Here is a 26,436-nt window from a genome sequence, read left to right on the forward strand (position 1 = left end):
AGAAATTATTTCGATGGGTTTAAACAGAATATGTTTGGAAGTTCGGAGGGTTAATTTCTAGGGAAATTTTAGGACGACGGAATCCCCGAAGTGCAAGTGATCCGTTAAATTAACTCTTCAACGTTCAGTATCTATACGATTCTACATGGAATATTTTTTTATTTTTCATTTTGAAGAGTTGTTAATTAATCAAATGATAAACGTACTTTTCCGGGGGTAAATACAATTTATTGATTGACAATTGACTTATCATCGCATGATACAAGTCTAACAACTGGACTCCGGGTTTTTATTCATTTGTAGTACAAAATATTCAAATTTGTAATATTTTTTTATTTAATTTCCTCAATTATATTCTGAGAAATAGAAGTTCAATCCCCGTAAAAATCTGCAGTCTGCTAATAACTTCGTATCAATTCATCAATTCCTCTCCCTCGAGGAGAGGCAAACTCGATCCGCATACATTAAAGCAAAGAGTCTCAAAAGGGGATCTGAAAACAATCGTCAAAGGGGTGTTTTCTTTTCTCTTTGAAACTTCTCTGGCAAGACCGAGCTGTCCGGTCGATCCGTTAATCTACCAGCGCGGAATCCTCGGGCGCGATAATTGAAACGTAAAATTGAATACGCGGATTAATAATAGCGGCATGGCGAAGAGTTATTTCTACGAGAGCCACGCGGTGGTCGAGTTTACTCAGAACACAGTGCAGCGGTGCGCAATGAATAACGAGGGCAGAGGATGGTACACTCACTTGGTTACCACCGGTGTCGTGACACGGGTAAAGACCCACGTTCCCATCGAGAAGGTGGCCCATACTGTCCAGACATGCTGTACCCTGTTTCAACGATCCACCGGGGCCACCCTCGCTCGTCGGTATAACCAGCTCGGGATATACGTTTTTCAGATACCAGCTGAAGGGCTTGCAATGCAATTTCCGCTTCAGCTCCATCCTGTCTTGAATACTGAAACAAGGGAAACGGTTTTATTAATACAGCTCACGTGCGCTGACGCGTTTTAATGAAATCGACTATCGGATATTTCGGCCGGTGAATCGATCCTCCTCGATTTCTCGCGCATGGAAATAAGACGGCCAGTGTTACGTTAGCGATACAACCGGCTGATTTCCTCTGGTGTATCATCCACGCATATGAGTTCTAACTATGAAATTAGACGCGTGTGACCTGCAGAAACTCTATACCGTAAATCAATGAATGGATGTTTAAATGAAAGCGAATTTTTCATAGGCATTTATACAAGTGCAGAAACAATATTATATAGTAGTTTTTTTTTTCTTTTTTTTTTAAAGAAGTTCAATGTGCCAATTTTATTTCACCTACGTAGGGAAAGATGGTCATCGTATCGCGTAACGATTCATTCGTTTTATAATTTACGTATGCTGTACTTTTTAATTTCACGAAATTACGTCGAAAAACATGGAAATTAGTCAGTGATAAACGATCAAAAGAAACTTCGTACGCGCGAAACTTTGGCCAGTGAATAGATCACCGAAATTGTTCCGGGAAGTATCGATGTTGCTCTTGGTAGCGAGAATCGCTGTTGTGGCCGGGTAATTTATGTTCTTCGTAGAGGAGGAACAACGTATTTCGTTGTCCTGTTTTTCTTTGGTGTACCGATATTTGGAAGCTCAACACGTTCGCCGTTTCGCGGACCCGTGCGTATAAGTCATCCAGTGTTGGTTAGTCGACGATATTGCGCCGATATTTTAGACGCAGGCAAATTAATTGCGATGTATTTCAGTTTCGGCTCTGACCTCGATCTTAACTCGAACGAATATAGATTGTGTGTTAACAAAGTATAAACGCAACAAAGTGTTTGTAATTTCCTTTACAATTATGATATATACGAGTTGAAATGAAAATGAAGAAGTTCAAAGAAGGTCAAATATTGAATATGTAGAACACACCGCATAGTTGTAAAATAAAAATGAAGAAAAAGGCATAGAAAACTTCGCTAAATGTATTTTTTCCCTCAAATTCTAAATGTGAGGAAAACTGGCTGCAAGGCGTGTGTAGTACTCACTTTCCGTAGGGTATGTTGCGCGCCAGAGGTACCGCGTTGTAGTAGAACTGTTTGTAATCGTCCATCCACACCTCGGCGGCTCGTCTGGTGTTCCGGGCGAAAACGTTCCCGCTGCCTCCGGGGAACGAGTACGGGTGACGTTTTCGAAACACGTGGCCGACGCGCGAACACGGAATAATCTCCAGGCTACCGCCGCACTGCCACACACGGAACGATATCTCTGAAAGCGGCACGGTCGTGAACTCGAATCACGTTCGGCAAATTTCTGCAGACGACAGACAGATCGAGCATACTCACCGAGATTCTCGCCGCCCCATACGTCCATCTGAGTGTCGTATTTGCCCAGTTTCTCGAAGTACGCTTTGTTGATTACGAAGAGACCACCGGCGATCATTGGCGTTCTAATCGCCTGCGTAGGGTCCTTTTGCCTCGCTTGCCTTTCCGTTTGGCTCAGGTATTCCCACTTGAAGACCAGGCTCCAGTCGAAACCACCTCTTAGATCGGCCGACGCGCCTGGACAATTACGATAATGTGATCTCGATTAGAGGAGAAAGGAATATTGTTTGCGATAAGATTTTAGCAAATGGGATTTAGTTGGAAGCAAAAGTATTTCAGAAGATTAGATATTTTACTATTGTAATTAAATATAAAGTTGTAAGTGACACATACATAGTTCTCGTTACTGTCGATTTAGGAGATTTGAGAAACTTGAAGAGCAAGAACCGTGTGTCGCGAGTGTTTCTGTTTAAAAGTTACAGCGGGGAAGAGTTAGATAAATTTGAGAGGCTATAATAATACCGATATATTGGAAAGTGTCCATGCTTATGACGTCAATGACGGGGCAGACGACCCTCGTAGGATCCTCAGCCACCCTCTCTAAAAGCGGCTCCAGCCAGTCGGCGTTGCATTCACAATGCGAGTCAAGGAACGTTAACACGCTGGCGGTTGCTGCATCCGCGCCTCGCACCCTCGACCTCATCAAGCCCTCCCTCTTTTCGTTGCGTATCACTCGCACTTTGTGTATCCTCGATAGCTCTTCACCGTCCTCCGCTGCAAGAAAAGTAGGTGAATTGTCACGGCAGCGTTCGATGCACTCGCCGCGTTGCAAGCTTCGGGAAAAATCGTTCACGAGAGGCAAGATCTAGTATCTAATCTAGAAGAAGCTTTTCGATCTAATTTTGCATGTTGAAGAAAAATTTGCAAATGAAACGGGAAAAAAACATGCCACGAGAATAGTGTGTTTTAATTCCAGTTGAAATTAAAATAGAAATGAAAATTACTCACGATGATCACTGAAGTCATCCACCAATATAATCTCCTTTATCAGGTGCTCTGGACTTCTGTTCAGAACGCTGAAATCAGAAACAGATATCCTCGATATTTCGTAAAAGTGATTGGAGAAATTAAACGCTTCTAATTCCATCGGCAGGAGTAACTCGGCTTCAAAGTGTAGTTAGAATGCAGCGGCTCCTCTTTTACGCGAGTAAAAGTTTTCCCTAAATAAGTAAGTTTTCTTCGTAGTCTCGCTCTTTCCTTCTTTTTTTACCTTCTCTTCTTCGTTTCGTAAAGAAATTCTCTTCATCTCAAGAGAAAGAGAGAGAGAGAGAGAGAAAATGTAGATATTTCTCTCGCGGGCAAAAGTAATCTTGTTCGAGTCGCGTGACGTTACGGGATAGAAAAACGTTTCAATTAAGTTGGCGGATGTCCGCGAGGTAAATTTATGAACAGTCGCGTCGCGGGAAAATGAAAGAAACGATTGTTTGAATTACTTTAAAATACTAGTGACGGTTCCGGAATAACGTAGCGGCTATAAGCGGCTTACTTAATATTGCGAGGACCGCGTCTGTCATTCTGACCCATTCATTAAGGATGAGACGAAAGTCGCTACTTTTATGAGGAAGCATGATTATTCATGAGTTTCCAACTTTGAAGAAAGTTTTGTTTTGTTTTAAAATGGTAGCAGATCCTACTTTTAATGATTGTTTTTAATCCTTTCCATGCCTATGTAATTGCCAACATAGCAATTTTCTGTTTCAATACTTTTAGACAGTGCAAGAGAATACAGACAATTATTTTTTTCAATGCAAAAGAAAAAGCATTAGAGCATTAGAGCTGCTGATGTTTAAAATGCAAAACTATAAAGCACAGAGTAATAAAAGTGCAAGAAATAGACGAAAGTCTATAATAGAATGAATAACACAAATTTTATTTTAAAAACGCGTTAGAGATCTATAAAATTTTTATGAAAAATTACTTGTTACGATTATTCGATTGCTCTGCTAGTTCTAGTATTAATAAATTCAAAAATACGTAACAGCCTAATCAATGGAATACATTCTGCTGCCTCTTCTACAATACTTTTTCATCATGATGTATTCACAATTTTATGAAATTTTAAGGAATTGAAACAAATTATTGATTGGTTCTTGATGAATGAGACAAATTCCTGAACAAGTTGGCGAATATATTTCACAGCGAAATAAAAACACAAAGTCGCTGTAGTCAATTTTAAGGGGTTTCAATTCGAATTTTTTTTTCGGAACTTCGAATTTCACGCGTGATTTATCATAGCGCGAGGTAATGGATGTGCAATGATGGAACGATGATTAGGAAATTCCGTCGGATCTCGGAGTTGGAAGTTTCCTCGGCGTTTTTCGCGAAACTGGATCTCGTTGCAAGCCCAACGCGTGAGAATTTAACCGAACTAGGAAATATCAATCTCGTTTTGTTGAATTTTAACCACGCATTCCTGCCTGTCCACGTTTCCCCATTTTTCGACGAGATCGATCATTGTCCGATATTTCTTCCTTCTCCTCGTTCCTTTTCTTTTTTTATTTTCGTAAATGCTTCATTTTAACGTCATAACGACATTAGCTGTTCGATTTAATACTCGGATTTGCTATTTTCAAAATTATTGCTTAATATATGTATATTTAGCTGAAATGTGGTTGTTGAATTTTATAGGCCGTGATGGATTAAAGCTACCGAATCCTGGTTTGCAAATGTGCGAAATTAATTACTTTGATATTTTATTATTTTCTGCAGAAATATTTTCTCGTTTCTTTTCTCTCTCTTGTCTGTATCGATGTTGGTATTGGAAAAATATTCGAATTACATATTACACGTTTTAAATTACTATATAATAATTTTAATATTTTGCCGGATGTCCATATTTCTTAATAACAATCGTACACGTTTAATATCTCTTCGCTCTTCATATTTTTAGTTCTTCGTAAGCGTCGTTCGAATGAATTTTCATTCAAAAATCCACAGTTTAGTAATTAACTTTACACATTTGCAAATTAGAATACACGTTTTAATCCAGGAAATCCGGAGCAAGTAAAATTTTAGCAATAATTCCAAAAGAAAAAAGAAAAATATCAAATAACAAACTCGACTCGCCGTACGTATAATAAAAATAAAATTAAAAATACCTGACGACCGTTCTGAGCAGCGTCGATCGCGCCTCGTTGTGAAACGTGATTATCACGGACGTTGGCGGCAAGTCTCTTCTCCATTGTTTCATTCGACACCTGCAACAAAAGCGGAATTCCTCTTCAGCTTTCGTGGACAAGTATTATCGAAGTGTAAATAAATAAACTGAGAACGGTATGTACAAACAGGCTAAAAAAGAAAAAAAAAAGGAAACAAAGATAAATAAACAAAGCTACGAATGCAAATGAACAAAGGACTGTCGCGCTGGTCGCGTGGTGCGCGTGACCTAAATGGAACGTCATCCGAAAATGGCGCTCTGCTCGTGCCATTTTCACGCGCTGAAAGGAATGAAAAGTACGTCGACTTAATTAGATGGCGGAACTTAGGACCGAGGCTCGTCTAATGAGCTTCACAATGAGACATTGGGCACGATATAATTAGGCCATCAACCTGTCACGGATGGGATCGATAGCAGCTTCCTGACGTTATCTGTCGTAACGTCCGTTAATACGCTTGTCGGTTCATCGTAATAGGATTCCCAGTCCAGTTCCGCGCGAACAGATCCAATAAAGTGCTATTTCGTTAATGATTAAACGCTGATTTTCGGTCTATACACAGCTGCACGCGAATAATTGCCGCGCTACGTATTCCGTTTTGATTGTCCGAAATGTTCCGTTTCGTCCTGGTCAAATCTTTCATAGACGTTTCATATCTGTGATGATTTTCTTGGTGATTCTATTTAACCTCTTGCGCTGGAATTGACGTGCCACGCACGTCGCAAATTTGCAATATTTTCTCGGTTTTAAGTATATTTAAGTATTACCCAGGCAAAACAAATAATAATTACTCATTAAATAATCTACTGCTTCTCAATAACTTCTATCCAGTGATATCGATACCGACGAGTTCAAAAAGAAAGCGACGAATTATTGTATACGGTTTGATCACTCGTTATGGTCCGCAATCAGTTGCCAGCTCAAGTGGTTAATGGAAATTCTTCTCACAACGTTGCGTCAAAGCAATTTTTTTTTTCCTTTACATTATTGAACATTATTGTTTCCTCTTATATTCTTGCTATGAGAAGCTTTCAACTATTATCTCTTCCTGTATCTGTAATTTTGTGAAGTCCAAAGAAACTGAAGCACTGAAACCTTGCTCTTTTAAATTCCCTTTAAATTCCTCCTCTATCTCTATTTTGCATTGCAGACTTTTCCTCCGATAATATCGTATTGTACACAACATCCGCATGTTGCGCAACATTCACCGTTCTCAATAACTTCTCAATAACTCGAATTCTCTCCCTTTGAAGAAATAATGAGATAACGTGGCGACAAAAAGATTCCCAGTCGGGCAAAAGGAACTTCTCGACACGAGATAAATTCTCACGTGCACGTTTATTTTTTCCGAACCGAGGAGATCGCCTCCGAAGATCGTCGAATCTTGTAGGTTTCCCGCGTTCGCCTTCCGGCTTTCGATGCTGAAAGTTGAAAAAGCGGGGGCGGCGGAGAGCAAATAGAAGCAGGGTGGGCAAGAAAAAGGTGGAGGATCATTTTGGCGCGGCACGCCAACACGGAGGTGGGTACATAAATGCGACTAGACGGCCAGAACGATCCCAATATGTCAGTCCCACTTTCCCCGGGATAAACTCGAGGAACGTGTACGGAATGCGACCACGTGTACCGTTGTGCTTTCAACCAAGTCTCTCACGAGCTCGAGCACTGCCTCCTACGGCAGCAGTCCTGACCATCGTGTACCGCGCGAAATTGTAAAAGTTCACTGATGAGATTATCGATCGTGCGAATTATTACCAGCCCGGGGAGGGGGAGGGCGGGGGGGAAAGCAGTCGTTTGGAAAATTCACCAGTTCTCCGTGCGCCGTACTTGTTTCCTTTTGTTAAGTCACGTCTGCACGTCGATATCCTCTCGATTCGGCCGCGAAATATACCGTTTCACGAATCGGTAGGGCCGAATGTACTTACGCGGTTAAGCGGGAGATTTTTTTGTTTTTTTCTTATAAATCTTAGAGGAACAGGATTTCTTAAATTTCAATTTGAAATGAACGTAAGTGCTACGACTGTGCGTGATAATTTCTTTTTTTTTTTTTGATTAGTCGCTCGCGAAGAAAGAAAGAATAAATTTAAAATTCCAATTCCGAAGAGTGAAAGTTAATTGCTTTAATTTTTGACCAAATATTTTTCTTTACAGCATAGTTTCCTTTAGTTGCTGCTGTTTTTAGAGTTCTACAACTCTAAGGGCTTCTAAATTCTAAAGATTATCAATCCAGAAATAATCTCTAGTAGCTTGTTTTTCACAAATTTGATCGATGAAGACCCTACGTGTCCTTTTACGCGCTCTCCTATCTCCATGACACTAGCTTTCGATAATTTCCAGTTTTCCACGTTCCCCGGCTCGTCGTCAATTCGATGACGCCCCATCGACGGAAATTGCTGAATTAAGGCGTCGTCGGGACGACGTTAAATTAATAATGCCGCGGAACAAAGGAGCGATGGCTCACGAGAAGAGGGGGAGGGAAAAATTACTTTGAAACGCAATAAAACGTGGCGAACGTGCCGAAGAGAACGGAGAGGGATGTGCTTTATGCAGTGGGTTAGATTTCGGCTTCTTTGTCGGGAAAGAAGCGAATAAATTGAGATGGCTGGATTGGTTTTTGGATAATGAGATACGTGTGTTCCCTGTTTGAACCTGCTGGAAAATATTAGGTGCATTTTCCGGCTGGAAAATTGAGATTGAAAGTGCAAACTTGATGTGCATTTGATATCTGTTATATGAAACGAGACTTTTTCTTCTTTCGTCGAATATAGAACAAAGTGAGAATATTTAGAAGAGTATACGGAATATTTCAGAATTGATGTCGAAGATCATTTAGTTGAAAGAGTCGGCGCCATATTGCTGCAGCACGTAGCTCGTTTACGATGCTAATCAAATGCATTCAAAGATCATCAGTTTTACAATTCTAAATATCTTTTACCGACTGAATAAAGTTTCCAAATTCGAAATCGATAACTTTTGCATACATATGAGTACAGTCGACGTTATTCTCTGTGCGCGCAATGGTGAGCAAAAAAAGATTTGAAAGGAAAGTGGCACGAGATGTTTCATAATTTTATAAAATGAAATTATATTTTATATTTTATTATAACTTTGACTTTTATTGACATATAAATTGTAATATTCTTATTCTTCGGAAAAATGATTTAGAAGTTTGTTTTGCCTAAGAAACGAAAGATTTTTGACTCTTTGAGCGAGAGTGTATATATACGTTGTGTAGATAATTACTAATTGTAAAGTTTCCTCTGTTCACAAATTATATATCACACGTAAAACTAATTGTAAGTTTGCTTGATTAGTCGAAAGGAGAATTGCAGGAAACTACAACAAGACTATATGTAAGCTATATGTAGCTTATTGACACTTGAGTTTGGTCGCGAACTTTGTGACAATGATATAACGTTGTTGTTATAGCAGTAGATTTGTGTCGAATTGTGTAAAGCTTATTGGAAGCTTACAGACTGAGAGTTTAATTCTCGAAACGATGAATTTTTGGGATGGAGCGAGAATTAGAGGAAGAATTCTAGAATCTGGGATTAGGAGAGGACAGAGTGTGGATTTATTCTATTGTGCGTTGTTTTAGAAAAATAAGTTATCTGGAACCCAAGGTTTAACCAAATTTTTACACGAGTTTGTTAAATGAAAAATTTATTAAATTTTTCGTATAAGTTGAGTCTTTGGGAGTTTGATAGTTGACGTAACTCTTAGGAGAATAAAGCTAAGAATAAATAGTGTAGTTAGAAAAGCTCAACATGGCTAATTTACAATCTTACTGTGTGTTGTTTTAAGAAAACAGATTATCCAGAGCTGATTAACTGATTAATCATTTAACAAATAATTAGTCATTTAATTTAATAAATATAACATTTTCATATCATTAATTTATGACTCCATTGTTGTTTCCATTGTTTTAAATCAGCAGATTGCTCAGGAATCATTTGTTAAATTTGTCATGCAAAACTGATAGACTGAAAGTTTGATTATTAATCGTAAGAAGAGAATAAATAAGTATATATTTAAGTGATTAGTAGACTGCGGATTTTCATTCAAATTCATATTCTCAAAATCTTGTTGAAACATCGTTCTACGTGTCAAATATGATACAAAACATTATACTTTCGACATTTATATATTTTGTGCAATTTTGCACTTGTTTGCAAATGTACCATAAATGCAAAAAAAGAAAAACAGAAAAAATCCACAGTTTAGCAATTTATTTTGGAAAAGTTCAAAACACGACCACGATTTTATTATATACCCCAGTATCTTCAATTTCTGTCACTTAAACGTTCGACTTCACTCAGCACCTGCTCCCAAATCATGCTCACCTTCTGCAAACCGCCAACAACAATTAATAAGATTCCTCGCGATTCCTCTGGCTGGACACTGATTACAAGCAGTTTACCCTCTTCTAATTCGTCTTAGGCGCCGAGGGACGATCGTATCTTCTAATTCATAGGGACGCGTAATTTCGCGAACAGGGCAACGAAGCGGCGACATATTTGCCGACACAACGAAACAGCGGACGAGCCTTAAAGCGGGCTAGACGGGACGAATCATCCGGACGGTTTAATTCGAAACTGCAATTTGGACTTTGCCAAACGCCGTTAAAGAGGATAACGCACGGTCGCTGCTGGCCCAATCCCATCGAATACTCGGGACACGTGCACGCGCGCGTGTACCACTCGCGTTTTACACGCGACGGAGCGCGTCCGCAACGCGAGAGCTCGCGCGCCTGTTCCGAGAGGAATACACGCAATCGTGCTTGTACGAGCAATCTCTCTCTCTCTCTCTCGCGCTCTCTTCTCTCTGTGCACCGGCGAATTTGACGATCGAACCAATCGACTTCTGTATCGATGAAATTTGTCGAAAATGCTTGCAACTACGTACATATACACAGGCCGGGGCCGGGGATATTCACGTGTTAAACGGCTGGTAGTTTTGTAGAAATTGGAACGCGCGCACGCAGGGTAGTTTTCAATCATTCGAGGGACTCGACAGAAAGACACAAAGTAAATACAGCGGTATTGCAAATTGCAGTGCAAATTTATCTGTATTGTATTTGTTCTTTTACAGTCACTAGCCTAGGTTGCTAATGCCGGTTGCTATTAATAGTAAGTTATTCCTATCCTTGGTAGCAACGTCTTGGTTAATATGCAGAGGAGCGGGAAATTTTTTACATCTTCTTTTTGTTCCTTCGCGCGTTAATAATGCACAGCTAAATTGAAATTTTAAAATTGAGCTTTGTTCAGTCCACTCTTTTATAAATAAAATTCAACGTTCCCCCTTTCACTTTTTCACTTCATTATTGGATCTCTCTGTATTTACGGGACGTTTTTTCGAAAACGTACGTACGCAAAGTACGGCGCGTCACAAAAGGACGAAACATACAACGCCATTCTGTCAACTCGCTTCAATTCTAAATTTAGAAATTTAAATTTTAAATTCTAAATACTACGAACGAAGGTATTTAACATTATATATATATATATAAAAAAAAAAAAAAAAAACAACATAACATCTTGCTTCTTCTGAAACGGACGCTATTTCACACGTGTTGTATCACGTTTATTAAATCGCCCGTGCCCCATTTATTCGTTTCAAACGACAAAATACTGTCGTGCGAAATTCCGCGAAATATTAAGCGATTAAAACAAACCGTGTTGCACGAGGTGGGAAGAAAGCGAAGAAAGGGGGGGAAAAAGTGGGCCCGGCGTCGAAGAGCAGAGAGTGTACGGAATAAAAGGAGAATAAAGCGTATTCGGGGAACGGTGTGTATAAATTTACTCGGCGAAACGGGAGTGTTGCACGTGCCGGGAAAACGAGAATGAACGCGCGAACCGAACGAGTTTCGGATTAATCCTACTGCGTCCGATCTCACATCGAAATGCACTCGCGGATACGGCCAAGTGGTCACAACGGATCAACGTTTGGCGCATGAGGAACCGAGGCTCGCAGACACGGGAAATAAATCTACTGATGAATAAACCCGAGACACGTGAATTCCGGATTATCGTTATAATTTTCCTCAGCCGCACGGGGAATGGGAATTCCGGGCGCGAGTGTGTTTACAATAAATAACAGACAATGTGTTTCGAATGGCGGCCCTCGCGCGGATTAGCCGATCATGTTGTTACATTTTAAATTGATTGGACTCGAATCGATTCGATCCGCTTTCAGCGGATATTTGAAAGTGGTAAAAAGATATTAATTATGTTGATCGAAGGTTGCCTCGGGACAATCGAGTGACACTTTGTTGAACGAAGAATCTGTGAAATGTTTTGAAACATTTTTCATCTGATTATCTGTGGTAATCTACCGCGAGGTATTCCGAGATTGTAGAAATAATATCTGTTTTTGTTTCTAACAAAATCAGAGAATCTTAATTTCACTTGAAACTTGAAAAGATATTCCAAGTGAAACAGGTTCGTATTGATGAAGTAGTTGAAGAAGTTATTTAAGTGCAAATAAACTAGTTAATTTGAATGTGCTTTTAATATTGGGATAATTCCAACGTATAAAATAAATTCAAAGAATTCTGGTATTGAATTATTTAAAATCGGAAAATAATCAACCTCCTGCTCGGAAATGTAGAATCGTAATTATAAGTTTCATTTCCATACAGATTAATTACAATTTTAATACTAGACAATATTGACATCGTAAATAAAACATTTATATTTACTCGAGAAAGTTATTATTCCTTTTGAAATTCCAAAACTTTTCGACAAGAGCGTATAACTATACTGTCAATTAAATTAACGTGACAGATCGTATGTTAGAAGTAGAACAGAATTATTTGACGAAGTATTTCTGCATTTTCTGCACTCGCAGTTTATTCAAAAGAACTTTTTGTGTAATCTCCACGAGTTTAATTTATCCGTGAATCCCTAGAAACATCTACTCGCGCGATCGGCAACACGCCACCACTCGATTCAAAGACCGTTCTCCGTCCTTTTACGTTAATTAATTCCCATATTCCCATGCACGAGCGTTTCAAAACCCGCGTTCGAAGCCGTCAGCGCAAATCCCAGCTGAGAGGATTTTTCAGAATCCGGGCGTCACCGGGAGCTCGCGTTCCGAGTTAAAAATAATTTCGTCCAAGCGATTTTAATGCGCGTTTGAACGTATTAACGTTGACTGCGTTTCCCCCCTGAACAGAGAGAATCCACCAGTTAGTGCGATGGACAGAGAGGAACGTCTAAAATATTAATTACAGCCCACCGAATATAATTTAAATTTTCACACGTGTATACTCTATATCCGTTTGTCGATTTATCATCGATAATTTGAATATCTCATAAACGCAAAGTTTACACGCGATGGTATAATATTATGATTAATTCGAAGACGTACTCTTAAATTGCGCATAAATGTACGAAAGTACATAACGAAGACAAAATTCGTTCAAATTTCTAAAAAGTACAGCCGATCATAAAAGTATTCGAACATTTGTTACAGAAGAACTTATTACGCGTATTATATAAAACATTTTGAAATTTTATTTATTATCATGAGGAACGATTGTTATGGTTGTATCAGGAAGATTTAAAAAATCGATTGAAAACATATATTTAATAAAGAATTATTAGTGATAAGAGTGAACATTGAAGCTTGTACAATAAATGATTGTCCACGTATCTTTATGACGTCAATGAAATATTTATTTTTACTAAATCTTGCAATCTTGTAATCATCAAATATTTCTTTTCAGATTTGTTTCCCAAACTTGAATGACTAAAATTTCAAAATGTTTTTTATATAACACTTGTACGCTACCATCTGAAAATTCCGAGACATCCATCAATATCATTTTGAGAAAATAAACACAAATACATGAAACAAAACGTAAAAGTAAATAATATACAAATTCTGCGTTGTTGAAACAATTAAATAATTATCAGTATCTTTAATAGCGTGTTCTTATCTGCCGAAGGAGCATGATTTCATCCAAAATTTACAAGCTGTTCATAATGTGTACAATAAAAATTCGCTGCGGTGAATGTCACGCATTCGCGAGCCAGTACGTGTCCTTTATAAAATCAAGATGGTCTCGCAGGTAGTCGATCTCAAGGGGGGGAAGTAGAAAAATCGCGCAAAAAATATTCAACCCTTTGTTCAACCCTTTTACTCGGAACGAACCGGATTTCCTTGCGGACTTTCGACTCCAGGGTCGAGAGACGAGTTTCCCAGGGCGAGAGACATAAATTCGACGCTGTCTGTGACGCTGTAAACACGGATTTGGATCGTACTACACGGATCAGGGCGCAGAGGCGAGGACCGCGTACCTCTAAAATCTCGGGGAAGACAGATTTTTCGAGCATTACAAATTAGAACATCGAAACGTGATTTTTTTCCTTTTTTGGAGAATCAGTGTGGTTGAAGAGAATCGAGGAATATAACTCGACGTGTATTAAAATCGCTGTCACGAAATTTCGATGTGAATGTACAATCTGTTTACGCTCCCTTGACATTTAGAACAAAAGTTCTCGGTTTTTTTTTTATTAAAAGTTGTTAATTTACGTTTTACAATTAGTTACAGTTAGTTAATTCTTGCATGAATTTTTTTTTTTTGTGCGATAATAATGTCCCATCTCTAGCAAAAATAGTCTAGTAAATCATAATAAATTTTTATTCAATGCTTAGTCGACGTTTCGAACAAATTGGAAAAAAATGGGAAATTTTAGAAATGTAATCCAACAACTTTAACAAGTCGTCGATAGTTTCAAATTTCATCCCGAATATCTAGATTACTGTGAGAGTGCGGTTATTTATGCATTTATGGGAAATAAATTACAGACAGGATGTGTTATACATGATATGCGAAAATATAATAAAATATTCAAAATAATGTACTCGTTGCAATATTTAGCAGACGAAACAAATTCCTAGCATTTCTCATAAAAATATGAATTTGCATCCCTTAGCATCCCTTAAAAGTCATCTTAAAAATTCTCTTATTATCTTCAAATTCTCGAAATTGTTGTCGAACAGTTTAATTTCCGAGTTCTTGAGATTTCTCTGTGAGAAGTATGGAACGAGCGTAGCAGGTGATTCATTTTGAATTTCATTAGAAAGCGTACACAGTGTTGGCATTTTCGTTTTTAAATTACGATATAATTAGCACACTGTAATGCAATTACTAATTCTCGTGTATAGGGTTTCTTCTGCGTTTCGATGCTCAAACTTTGTTCTCTAGATAAAAATGAAATTAAAATATCACGCAGCAAAGGGTTCGCGTATGTAACATAATATGTTAATATATTGCAACGTGATATTAACAATTATTACAGTGCAATATTCAGTCTTCTTCAAACTAACAAAACCAACCAATAAAACTCAATTCAATTCGTTCTGAGTTTGATTAAGAAATCTGTCCGAAATGTTGGCACTTTTGTTGGAGAAGCTAATTGGCCGAGCAACCTAACGATTTTACATAGGAAATGGAACCCCATCGGACAAACGTCGTTTCATCAAGGATCCAGGGGCGTAGAGAATGTAACGCGCGAGACTTCCTATTGATTTTCCCCGGACGGGGGAACGAAAGTTCCGTCGCAGTTTTAAATTGCTTCTCGTTGTTCTTCATCAACGGCCCCGCATCCTTCTGTGAATGGCTAATACAGAGCTCCACGGCCGGCAAAGTTGTTCCCGGGTTTTCACTTGGCGAGTCGCAGCGAGTATCGAGCCTTATTAGAAACATACCGTCTCGCTTTGGAAACCGATAGAATAACATTCAGAAATAGAGCACACGGATCGGCTTTGATCTCACTCCCGGCGGAAACTCCGCTCCGCGCTCGAAACTCGAAAGGAACCGGGAATATACTCGTGAAATTGTGTTCCGCGATAGCCAAACAAATTGGCTGCTCCTCAGAGGGTTGTAATATATTTATGTGGAAAAATTGTGCTCGATATATCGGATCACGCTGTTTTGGAACTGCTGTGCAATTTTAATAATAATACTCGAGCTGAAAGACTCTTAGTGTTTAACGATTCATTTAAAATTTCCCTGTATTTCATAGAAAATCATTAAAAAATCACTTTTAATAAAACGCTTCCCGCATTTCATTTATGTATATTACAAATTCTTTTGGCCGTTGAAAATTTTATTTTCTGCTTTCAATATTTGCTTCGTTAGTGTATCGTTATAGAAATACCAAATGATTCATTTATATCAATTATTAGTTCCCAGATTCTGGATTAAATTAAATGGCTGCAATAATTTCTTTTCTCTTGTGAATAAATCTCTGGTTAAACATTTCACACGTACAGTTTCTGCCTGAATAAAAAATGGACGATATAACACATTTAATTGCAAGCTTTTATCGTGCTTTCATTCAAAGGATTAATTCCACGTCTTTAATTGATTTTTAAACTTCTCCATTCTTTCTGGCACAATATTGTTTCAATACGTTTTATAAATTATCCTACACGTCTCGCCGATGATTATCCTTGGATGAAAATGGTACACAGTGACGTGCATGCATGCTGAATGTTTATTTTTTAATCCCATTTTAATCCCATCACGTGATGAAACGTGAAATTGCGAAATATTGTATAGTTTATTAAGCTCGCCAGTTATATTTCTTACTCAGAACAAGAGTAAAATAAATGATCATCATCGCAGCATTATCAACGGTATGTAAACTTGATTGTGAAAATTTATTTATATAAATCGTTTGTTTATATAAATTAATTTAGGTAATTATATTTCTTATACAACAGTTTATTCATATAAATTAAAGTTAGATTTTTGATATTGAAATCTCTCTCTCTCTCTCACATTCACTGAAAATTACGACTCTTCACGTTTGCTGTATATTTTATTTTCGAAAGTTACTTTTCGAGAAACACGCGAAAAGAAAAATACATTTCGACAGACTCGTAGGTCAAGGTATAAAGGGATATTCTCATTGTGTCTTTCTATTGTGCTTTCTACTTTCGCGGAGACTTCGGTTTCAATGGAGCGTTATCTGTCGATCGAAACGGGAAGAAGTTCGATATCTCGGCGGATTGTCTATATGCTCCGGCCAAAAGACGGAGAATTTCAGCGGGCACAATGCTCCCTTCGAGAGAAAACGAAATAATACTTCTGTTTCTTGCTGCGCCTCTCAGTCTTGAGGAGCCAGCCGATTGTAAAGATTACCGCGTTCTATTGGATCGTCGTGAACTGTTCGACGACGTCGCACAGTTGGAGCATTTGGCCCGAGAGACTAGCCAAAAGTCGATTTCTGAAATATTGCCGAAACCGTCGAAAACCGTGCTGATCTTCCTACATCGAAGTGCAGAGAGATATAAGATATTACTTTTAAATTATATCTTTAATTTAATTTAAAATATAGGAATAAATTTAAAATATAGGAATAAATTCGAAAATATGTCCTTTAAGAACACGAAGAAACGAAGAAACCAGTGGGAAAATAAATTTAAATCCCAATGCAACAATAGTAATAGAACCTTGTATCAATATTGACAAATAATTCATCCTCACACACAATTAGCTGTATTGTGTAAATTGTGTGAAACGATGTCATGATTATGTTGGTGAAATTTGAAACTGAAACCTGAAAATGTACATACAAACTGCATACATTTTTAGGAAACAGAATCAGGAGTATCAAATGTATTTACCGACGCGAATATTATAGAGAATATATTTCAAATTTGCTCCAAGTGTAATTTTCAAAGTGTTTTATGCAATACATTGATAAAAATTAAATTACTCCATATATGCAGCGCACATACGTGTTGCATACGCGAAAGCTGAATTATTTTGCACGACGCGCATAATATACTCATAGAATAATAATAACCTTAAAATAAGAAGTTACAACCGGCCGTAAATATTTTAATTGTTACGCCGCAGCGAAACGCAACGAGATCCTACCAACGTTTCTCCAAATTTCACCAAATCATTCGATAATCCCCGTGACCCAATAATTCCCCTGTTTTCGTATCACCTGTTTCCGAAAACACCCGCTATCAGGAGCAATCTAACGTGCGTTATCAATCGTTTGTACGCGGGCGTGAAATAAATCCGGTTAATCGCGTGCAGCGAGCGAGCTATTAACAGGGATCGCACGCGTTCCGCCGATGCGCACACGGCGAACGATTAGTATGGCACGGTATACAACGAGGGAAAACGAAATGAAGGGGAAACGAGGTCGTGATACTCGCGGGTAGAATCGGGGGCAAATTTCCAGGGATTGGAATCGATGTCTTCTTAATAACGCCGCGGATGAGGCTGTCGTCGAATCGTGCGACAACAATACCGAAACAGCTCGATATCGTGACCGACATCGTTCCACTCTCGGTGATTATTTCTCGTTGAATCGACGTCTCTCTTTCTCTGTTTCGGTAAAAAAAAAAGAAAAAGAAAAAGAAAAAAAAACGTCCCTCTTCAGCCGACGTTATTTCTTGGCGTACGCGCGATAGACTCCGTTCAGAAGTAGGTATAACGTTCAGAATACCTAGGAAAATTTCACTTTCGCACAGCCTAGGAAAGGATGGATGAAATTGCACTACTTAAGTCTGTTAATTTCGGTGGATTCGGTTATCATATTGTTGTAGTAAATTTTTTTTTAGAGAGATTAGATTGCTAAGATAGTATTGTACTATAACTATAACATAATCAGCAATTATAACAGAGTCTATAATTAAGTGAACAACAGAAAATGAAAAATTTATAGAATAGTGTTTCTATTATTAAATACAAAGACTTCAGATTCGTTAATGTGTTAGTTCATTAAATGAATTGCCAACGTACAAATTCATGCACCGAAACGTGCAAACTGACGCGTTAATGAATTTTGGCTACTTTGACTTTTCACATCTCGGGAATTAAATCTCAATTCAGTTTGAAAATTTCCTGTGATTGACATTTCATTATGAATGATCATTTAATACGAAATTGTGGAATTAAAAATAGGCGAAGGAAAAAAAAAGACGCGCACTGATTTTTGGGTAATCCTTTCGCGGACAGGAGATATACTGTCACGAATGATGCAACGTTTTCAATCACGATGCAATTTAAGTTTGATATATATGGAAAGATAAAACTTCAAACTACGAGGCATTTGAATTTCAAAAAAATCTTCCTTTAATAAAACTACTATTTTACATAAAATATATATTTTCACTATATCTGCAAAGTACCAATGTGTATAATATAACGCAATGTAGATATAAGCTTGATGCAAAAAGCTTACGAAAATACGAAAATTTGGATATATTAAATATCTGAGAAGAATATTTGTGAAAATATGTTTTATAAATCTCTAATTATTCACACTACTATATGATACAAATTTGCACAAATAGTACATCTACTCTATTACATTAATATAACCTAAAGTAAAACATTGCACTCATAATGTCTGTCACAATTAGAAAAATATGTGTAACATAATAATTTCCAAGACAAACACCGTTATACTGAATTAACATACGTGTTAAGGTATAAAGTGATAAAATTTATAATTGAGATGACGTGTTGGCGAACGAGTCGAATCGGCGGGTTTTTACGCGGCTTCATATCCTATAAAATCTCGAGTTAACGACAGTGACGGCATTCGCATAATTTATCTGGCCGCCGGAGAGTACCCGGAAATATCCGTACACATAAACATGCGTCTTCGTTCGACGCACGGTTTTACGATGTCTCTAAATTTTCGCCGATAAAACCCATGAAATTTACCGCCGAACCGGGACCAAAGCACCTGCCACGCTCTTATTCCATAGGATACCTTCTCCGCTTGGCCAATAGGATGCGTCGCGTCGAATCGATGAAAACCAACGGGAAATATATTTCGCTTGTAAAATATTAGGGGGACATTCAGACGCCGTGCCCCGGCGATTCCACTCGAAAAGATTTTCACCTCGTGCGAGACTCGCCCCTGAAATTATCCGTCGACAGAGAAGTCCTTAGGTTTGAAGCGTTTTTGCTTTCGAGGTGCGCGCGTTGGGAAAATTGAAGATAAAACTAGAGAATAAAGTGAATTTCAAATAAATTCACGCGAAATTTTCTTTGTCCTCCTTCGAGTTATCAAGATAAAAAAATTGCTTCGTTTGCTATTAAATATTTTTTGGATACATTGCGTTTCCTCTATGCGCTTTTTCATCTTGTCAAGTTCCTTTTATAAATGCACGAAAATCTGCAGTCTATTAATAAACAAGGAAAAGCGTCACGGAACAACGCCTACGGTCAGTCGAACCGTGTCGGTTGTCTCAAAGCTTTAACAATTAAGATGGCGAATTGGTTCGATTTCTCATGTACAGGAAATTCCCTTCCGTTCGGAAAGCAATCCACTCAGGCGTCATCAAAAATTCAACGTCGCTATCGATCTTTCCGCAGTCTTGGCCCAATGAAAGCCGCGAATCGATGGTTCGCCGAATTCAGAGGTGGCCAACGTGTGTTCCGCGGGGAAACACGAGGGGCGGACGCATCGGACTGTTTTAATTAATTTCCCCTTTGCGCCGCCGACCAACCGTAAACGACACTGCCGTGACTATTTCAATTTACATCGGTCAGCCCCGTAATTATTTCATCGGAGCGGATAGCGACTCGCCCGAAAATCCACCATCGTTCATTCCTCCAAACTAAATTGCAACCCTTCTCCTGAGTCGATCGGATTCTAGTTAAATTAGAACCTCTCTTCTCGATTTTCAGTTGGTCGGTTTTGTAAAATCCGGCACTGAAAATTAATTCATTCAGTCGTCGTGTAATTATTCGTGTTGCAGCAGGTCAAACGATAATCTTTCAAACACATTGCGAATTATCGTTGGATCAGATTTAGTTTTGCATTAATCTTCGTACAATCATTCGTTATTCATGTCGTAGCGAATGATAATCTTTCGGACACGTTGCAAGCCGTTGAAATAAATTGCAACACTGATTGCAAGTTCCAGTTGAATTCCAGTGAGTTATGTTTTTGTGTCTCTTGCGTTTCAGTTCCGAAAATGTAGTGCTATAGTATTCTCAGAATTAGAATTTAAGTGGTCAAAGGAAGACTAAATTTGCCACAAGATCGACATGAATTTCATATCACGTATCATCATATCACCAATTCTCATAATACTTGAAGATATTATAAGTCGCGTGATTTTCATTTCACATTACCGATTTACCGTTTCATCCAAATCAGCCACAGACGACATCCGAAAGATCCATAGTGAACGCGCTAATAATAATTGCTGATCAGTCTGAGACCAGATTTAGTCCGCGTGATTTATTCCACAAACTGCAGTAGTACATCTGAAATCCAGTTTATAAACGACGTTTATAATAACGCGGCAATCCGTAACGTCTCTAATGGAAAACATTCCCTATTCCCAATTTCCCTTAACCGAATCGATTATCGAGACTATTTTACATTCACCACCGCGGAATGTATCGGATCCGGTTACCAGAGTCCCAATAAGACAATAATCAACCTATAATTGAACTCTGCCAGACGCCCGATCCAGTGGTGCACGATCCGGTGATCAGGGGGATGCAATTTCGAACACCACGCCGTATAAAACAGCCCCCGACGAGCATTGTACTCGAAGCTGATGAGTAATTAACGAAGGGTTTTCAGTTCTCCCTACGATCGGTTAATGAACCCGCGCGTCTCGCTGCTCGAATTAGCTACCAGGGGTGGAAACTCGCGCGCGAAACTGTCCGTTCGAACTCTGAGGAGAATCGAGAATCTTTCTGCGAGCGTGCAGCATCCCCTTTCATTGGGTCTTGAACGATAATAAACGAAGGGATTGATTAACCTTTTATCCGAGGGAGCGGATAAAAACACAAAAGACATGAACTCTAAATTAGTAAAATTTTGTATCATCATGATAATATAGTACGTTATGATTATAGCGTAGTAATTATACTGTATAATGTAATATGTCTGAAATGTGCAGCGTGTAACTGGATATGACTGTCATTAGTGAAATTTGAAACCAATTTGAAAATGTATCCTGAAGTTACGAGATATTTGCTGCGAACGAGCGTTTTAACAAAAAAAAAAAAAAAAAAAAAAAAAAATCAATAGCCATCTTAAACTTCTTTGCTTTACGTATATAATAGAAAAGTTGAAGAGACAAATAGTAAAGGGACATATATAAAATTACGTTTGACAAAATTGTATACTATCAGTATGTGATGCAACGTAGAAATTAAAAGAGAAAAGAGTAATATGTTACGCGCGATGGATTACTTTGTGCAACAGTTGTCATTTATTTATTATATCAAGATGAATTACTTTATGCAATGATGCAGGTAATACGTTAATAAAAACTGGACTCGCTGCTAGAATTAGCTGGCGCAAAACTCGAGCGCGAGTCATCTCTAAAGCTGTCCGTTCGGACTTTCTGGTATCATTATTCAAGCGCTGTTCCATCCGTGAGTGCGCAGTATCTCCTCTGAAGAGGGAACGGAACAAGGGTTATTGGAGTAGACAACGAAAGGAAGGAAGAACGCGAGTGGAAAAGGGTGAGCGAGCACGCGAGTGAGAAATGATAGGAGGGAGTAGAGCCCTGGAAGGATGAAAATGAGATGAGAAAAGGTGGAAAGGAACGAGAAATGACAGAAATAGATGGATCTTTATTATGCGGTGCAAGGTATTGTATGTGTTGCAGCTTAGCCACGATGAAAGTAAATCGAGGATGCCACGATATCGAAGCCGTGGGAATAAAATGGATGAAAGGAGGAACGAAGCCCACAAGGAGATGGATGGAAACGCTGGTGGAAAAGTGAAACAGCCTTGGTTGTTGGCTCGTCGATAGAAACGATTATGGCATCCGTTTCGATCGACCTATTTGAGGCCAGCAAGATTCTGGAAAAGGCTCTTCTCAATATTTTTCCTACTTACAACAGAATTAATGGCGATTCTTGCCGAGGCGTTTCAACGTGACATTATGCGCGAGATCATTTTTCTGTCATGCAGGCAGTTGATATATAGAAGATGATGATATTTATTACAAAAAAAAAAAAAAAAAATAATCGTGATTCTACGATTATAAACAGAAACATATTGTTTTAAATCGTATAAAATATTAAATGCAAGTCCTCTCACAGACATTGACAAGAGATGACGTTTTGTCTTTTCGAAATTTATCAGCATAGCATTGTTTACATCTACTTTTTCCGATTTTCATTTTCTTTATTGTTCTTCTTTTTAAGCAACACATGTTCTCGTTTACACGTTAATGGCAAATTAGTTATTTTTTTTAACTGATGTAAAAACCAATTATCATGTCAATAATTTAGAGATCTTATTCTATAATGTACAATTGATTTTATAAACAGAATGGCTCTTTTCGATCGCAATCGAAACATATACGCGGTTGTGTTATCGATTCCGAACGTGTCAAATTGTTTCACGATTGGGATCACATCACAGCGCTTACTCCTATATTCCGCGACGCGTCTGAAATAACTTTTCTTCTTCTGACTTCCCAAACTCGACTACGTTCAAACGCAGAACCTTCGAAAATCCCTTAAACGCCGAGCTTTGGAAGTTTATCCGAGCAAACGAGCGCGGAACAAGAAAGATAAAAATCAGGGAAACTCATGGTGGAGTAATCAGCAAACATAGATTCAGAGCTCTGCCGCGCGGCCTTTGAACTTTGTCGCTGCGAGGTGGATCGGCCCGAGAAACCGTCGAGACGGGAGCTAAGACGAGAGAGGTCAAATAGGAAATGAGGTAAAGTACGAAAGCTGGGCGGAGAAGCGGCGAGAAGGAGAGAAGTGAGGCACGGTAGAAAGGCACGCTTGTTGGACCGAGCGTTCTGCATTTGTTCTCGAAACGAACTCGGAAGTTTCTCTCGTTTCTGGCCGCCTCGAAAGCAGCCACTTAAGGCTAACGCGGTGGTTCGAGCCAGACGATCCACTGAGGATCAACGCGATCCAACTTTCCAAACAGGCCCGCGTTACTTGCGGTTGTCATCGCGACACGTCGAAACCTCTTTCTCTGTCTTCGCAACGCGTGTGCTTAACTCTTCCCTGAGTCTACTAGAAACACACACACACACACTCACACGCACACGTGTGGAACCTGAATTGAGATCGAGTTCCTTTGTACTTTGTCGTTATTTCAAATATTGATTCATTGGCTCGTAAATTGAATTAGTAAGCGAGCTTTTCAATTTATTTCTTCGTCATTCGTTTCCGATTCATTGATGATTGACAATTTTTTGACCTGAAATCCGTCTAATCTTGTCGCGTGAAAATACATTTCTGCATACCGCAACGTCAAATTCTCTTTCGACAAGTTCATCGTTCAGGTATTTTATAATTCGCAATAAATAAATATGATTTGAAAAATCTGGTATATCTTTTAAAAACTTATTTAGAATTGGTAGTATGCTTGCGTTAGAAGACGTGACATGATTCAATATAAATATATGTTCATGTACGTCAATATTTGTACATCATATATCGTGTGTAATACACAGTGTATTATACATTGTTAAAATCATTCTATTCAAAATATATACGTGATAAGTTTATTGTTGTTCTTTGAGCAAAAATATACACGACAGTGATAATCGTCGTTAGCAACGAATTAATTGCCTGTCAATCGATCAAACCAGACAATTCATCGATAATCTACAGGATCCAACATTCTGAATAAAAACACTGCGTCATTCGAATGCATTGCTTATCATTTTTTTGGTCATCATCGCGGCACACCGATTCCATTCCTCCGTCTCTCCAGCATCATTCTGTCGCTTAACTTCTCCCAATTCTATTACAGAAACGCGCCGTGCATTTTTCCTTCAGAATTCCTCTTCAGAAGGTAGAATAATCACCGAGAGAAGAGGAGAGAACGAGAGAAAGAGAGAGAGAAAACTGGAATCGAGTTCTTTTGTACTTTATCGTTATTCCAAACATTGGTTCATTGGATCGTAAATCCAACTAACAAGCGCACTTTTAATCCGTTTCTCTGTGCACGAGCGCTCCATCATTTCCCTTTAATTGCTTCTCAATCGACCGTAGCGATCGTATAGTTCCAATAAAGAAGAAGAAAAAAAAAAAAGAAATAAAAGAAAGGAAAGAGAGAAGAAAAGGAACGTATATAACGAGCAAGGTCGGTGGCGGTGTAACTGAGTGCACAAACGCTATAAACGCTATAAACGCTCGTTCGTTTTGCCAGTTCGTTCCTCTCTCCCTTTGGGAAGGTCAAGAAACCGCACCATCGGTATTTCCTCCGACAGCTGGCAGAGTCGAAGTCGAGTCGGGACATTAGTGGCAGGACAAATCGATGGATTAAGGTCAGCTGGTGCAGTGTAACGGGACTTCGGTCGAATCTTCGTTCTCTCGCACCTTCGTTTCTTCGTGCCTCGCCACGTTTCTCTCATTTTTCTTCTCTTCACCTGCCTCTAATTGCCGCTTCTTTCCGATTCGCCGTAGAGTCACGTATCAAGCGTTTGGCCTCCGGCGGACAGAGGCAGAATTCCCCAAGTCGGCTCGTCGTCGATTAAAGTTTTCTGTTTAATTACCGGCGGCGTGGCCCCGGCTAAAAAGTTGTGATCAATCGTGCGCGATTCCGTCGCCGCGAGTCTCGAACATTGGCGTCCAGATTGTCACCCGTTTCCCGCGTGCTAATTGTAGATTGACATTCGTTAATAGCGACCAATTATCGCGCGCGAACTTGAGATCGAGCTGCGCGATGAAAAACGGAACGGAATTTTTTCTAATTTGTTAATTTCGGCGTTGAGATCTGGTAATTACATTGTTTTAGTATCGGTATGTCATTGGTATATTTATATTATTTTAGCAATTGAAGAGAAGCATTTAAGTGTTTTGGTCATCTCGTCTTCTATTTCTAACTAATTTTGACTAAAAGATTAATCTCGAAAATTACTTTCTTACTCTGTTGTGAGTATTTGATAAATGCAATAAATACTAGCTAAATATTTGAGTGTATTGTACTTCATGCTTCTTCAATATTTCCATATCAACGACAGTTAGATTCATTTCCTCGATTTATTATGTTACTGCAACATATGCAACCTATTAAAATATTTTAGACAAGAGAATCACTACTGACATTAATTACCTAAACTTCTGGTACGTAGTGTATGTTTAATTAGACGGTGTCTTCTCGCGTTTAAATTGCACGAATAAATTAGCTCTGCGCGAGAAAAGCGAATAATGCAGCGAGAAAGGTATAAGATTCGTCTGTCTCGACGAATACTCGACAGTGGAGGAATGTCACGATCAGACACGAGCAACTGACGAATTTAATTTCCTTTAATTCACGCCGCTGTGGCAATTTTCGTACGAAAGCAAATAATAACAAATAATAATAAATAAATCGTAATTGTTCGTCAAATATTCGTTTCAAAACGTGTAAAATTAGCTGATTAGAATCATTCTTCGATAGATACGTAATCTTAGCAAACAAATGTTTTACAAAGACATTTCGATTTATCAACATTTATCTCTTTGTGGTTAATTGAAGATTCATTCATTAAATTTTTAATTTCTACTTTAACGAAGATTTTTCTATGAAAATTTTCATATGTTTGTGTAAACTAATGTTTTGCCAACATTACGTTCTTAAATAATGTAAGTAATAAATAAGTACACTTTTTAACCTTTTAACTTAGTCAAATATTATCCTTCGCAGCGAGTGTTCCTCAAAAGTTTGGTCACGCTATCTAAATCCTTAGTAATCCTAATCTTTCACCGCCGAATCACGCTACGAGGCAGAAAATCCTAATCCTTATCCTCTCGTATCTCCTCACTCCACTTTACAAGCCCACCTTTATGTTATGACATTTAATATATCTACACCTTGTGACGAACTTTCGTAATAAATTTACAGTGAATTTTTATGCATTCAGAGGAAATTCTAAAGCGCAAAAAATTGTACAGAATATATATATATAAAATGTTCGAATTGTAGTATT

The 26,436-nt window shown here is 38.5% G+C and overlaps 1 protein-coding gene across 2 annotated transcripts in view; it reads right to left on the bottom strand.

The window, feature by feature from the left end:
* The window catches only part of LOC122530219 (polypeptide N-acetylgalactosaminyltransferase 2), a 112,674-nt gene that overhangs the window by 1,509 nt on the left and 84,729 nt on the right, over window positions 1-26,436 (bottom strand). For both annotated transcript variants that reach the window (XM_043656995.1, XM_043656996.1), the window contains exons 4-9: window positions 5,473-5,571; window positions 3,323-3,390; window positions 2,837-3,088; window positions 2,336-2,551; window positions 2,039-2,258; window positions 750-960 (exon numbers count right to left, since the gene is read on the bottom strand). In XM_043656995.1, coding sequence (XP_043512930.1) covers window positions 750-960; window positions 2,039-2,258; window positions 2,336-2,551; window positions 2,837-3,088; window positions 3,323-3,390; window positions 5,473-5,571 — 1,066 coding nt within the window. The remainder of the gene's footprint in view (window positions 1-749; window positions 961-2,038; window positions 2,259-2,335; window positions 2,552-2,836; window positions 3,089-3,322; window positions 3,391-5,472; window positions 5,572-26,436) is intronic.

The sequence above is a fragment of the Frieseomelitta varia genome, unplaced genomic scaffold (assembly GCF_011392965.1).
Source record: "Frieseomelitta varia isolate USP_RPSP 00005682 unplaced genomic scaffold, Fvar_1.2 scaffold_332, whole genome shotgun sequence".
NCBI classification, from domain to species: Eukaryota; Metazoa; Arthropoda; class Insecta; order Hymenoptera; family Apidae; genus Frieseomelitta; species Frieseomelitta varia.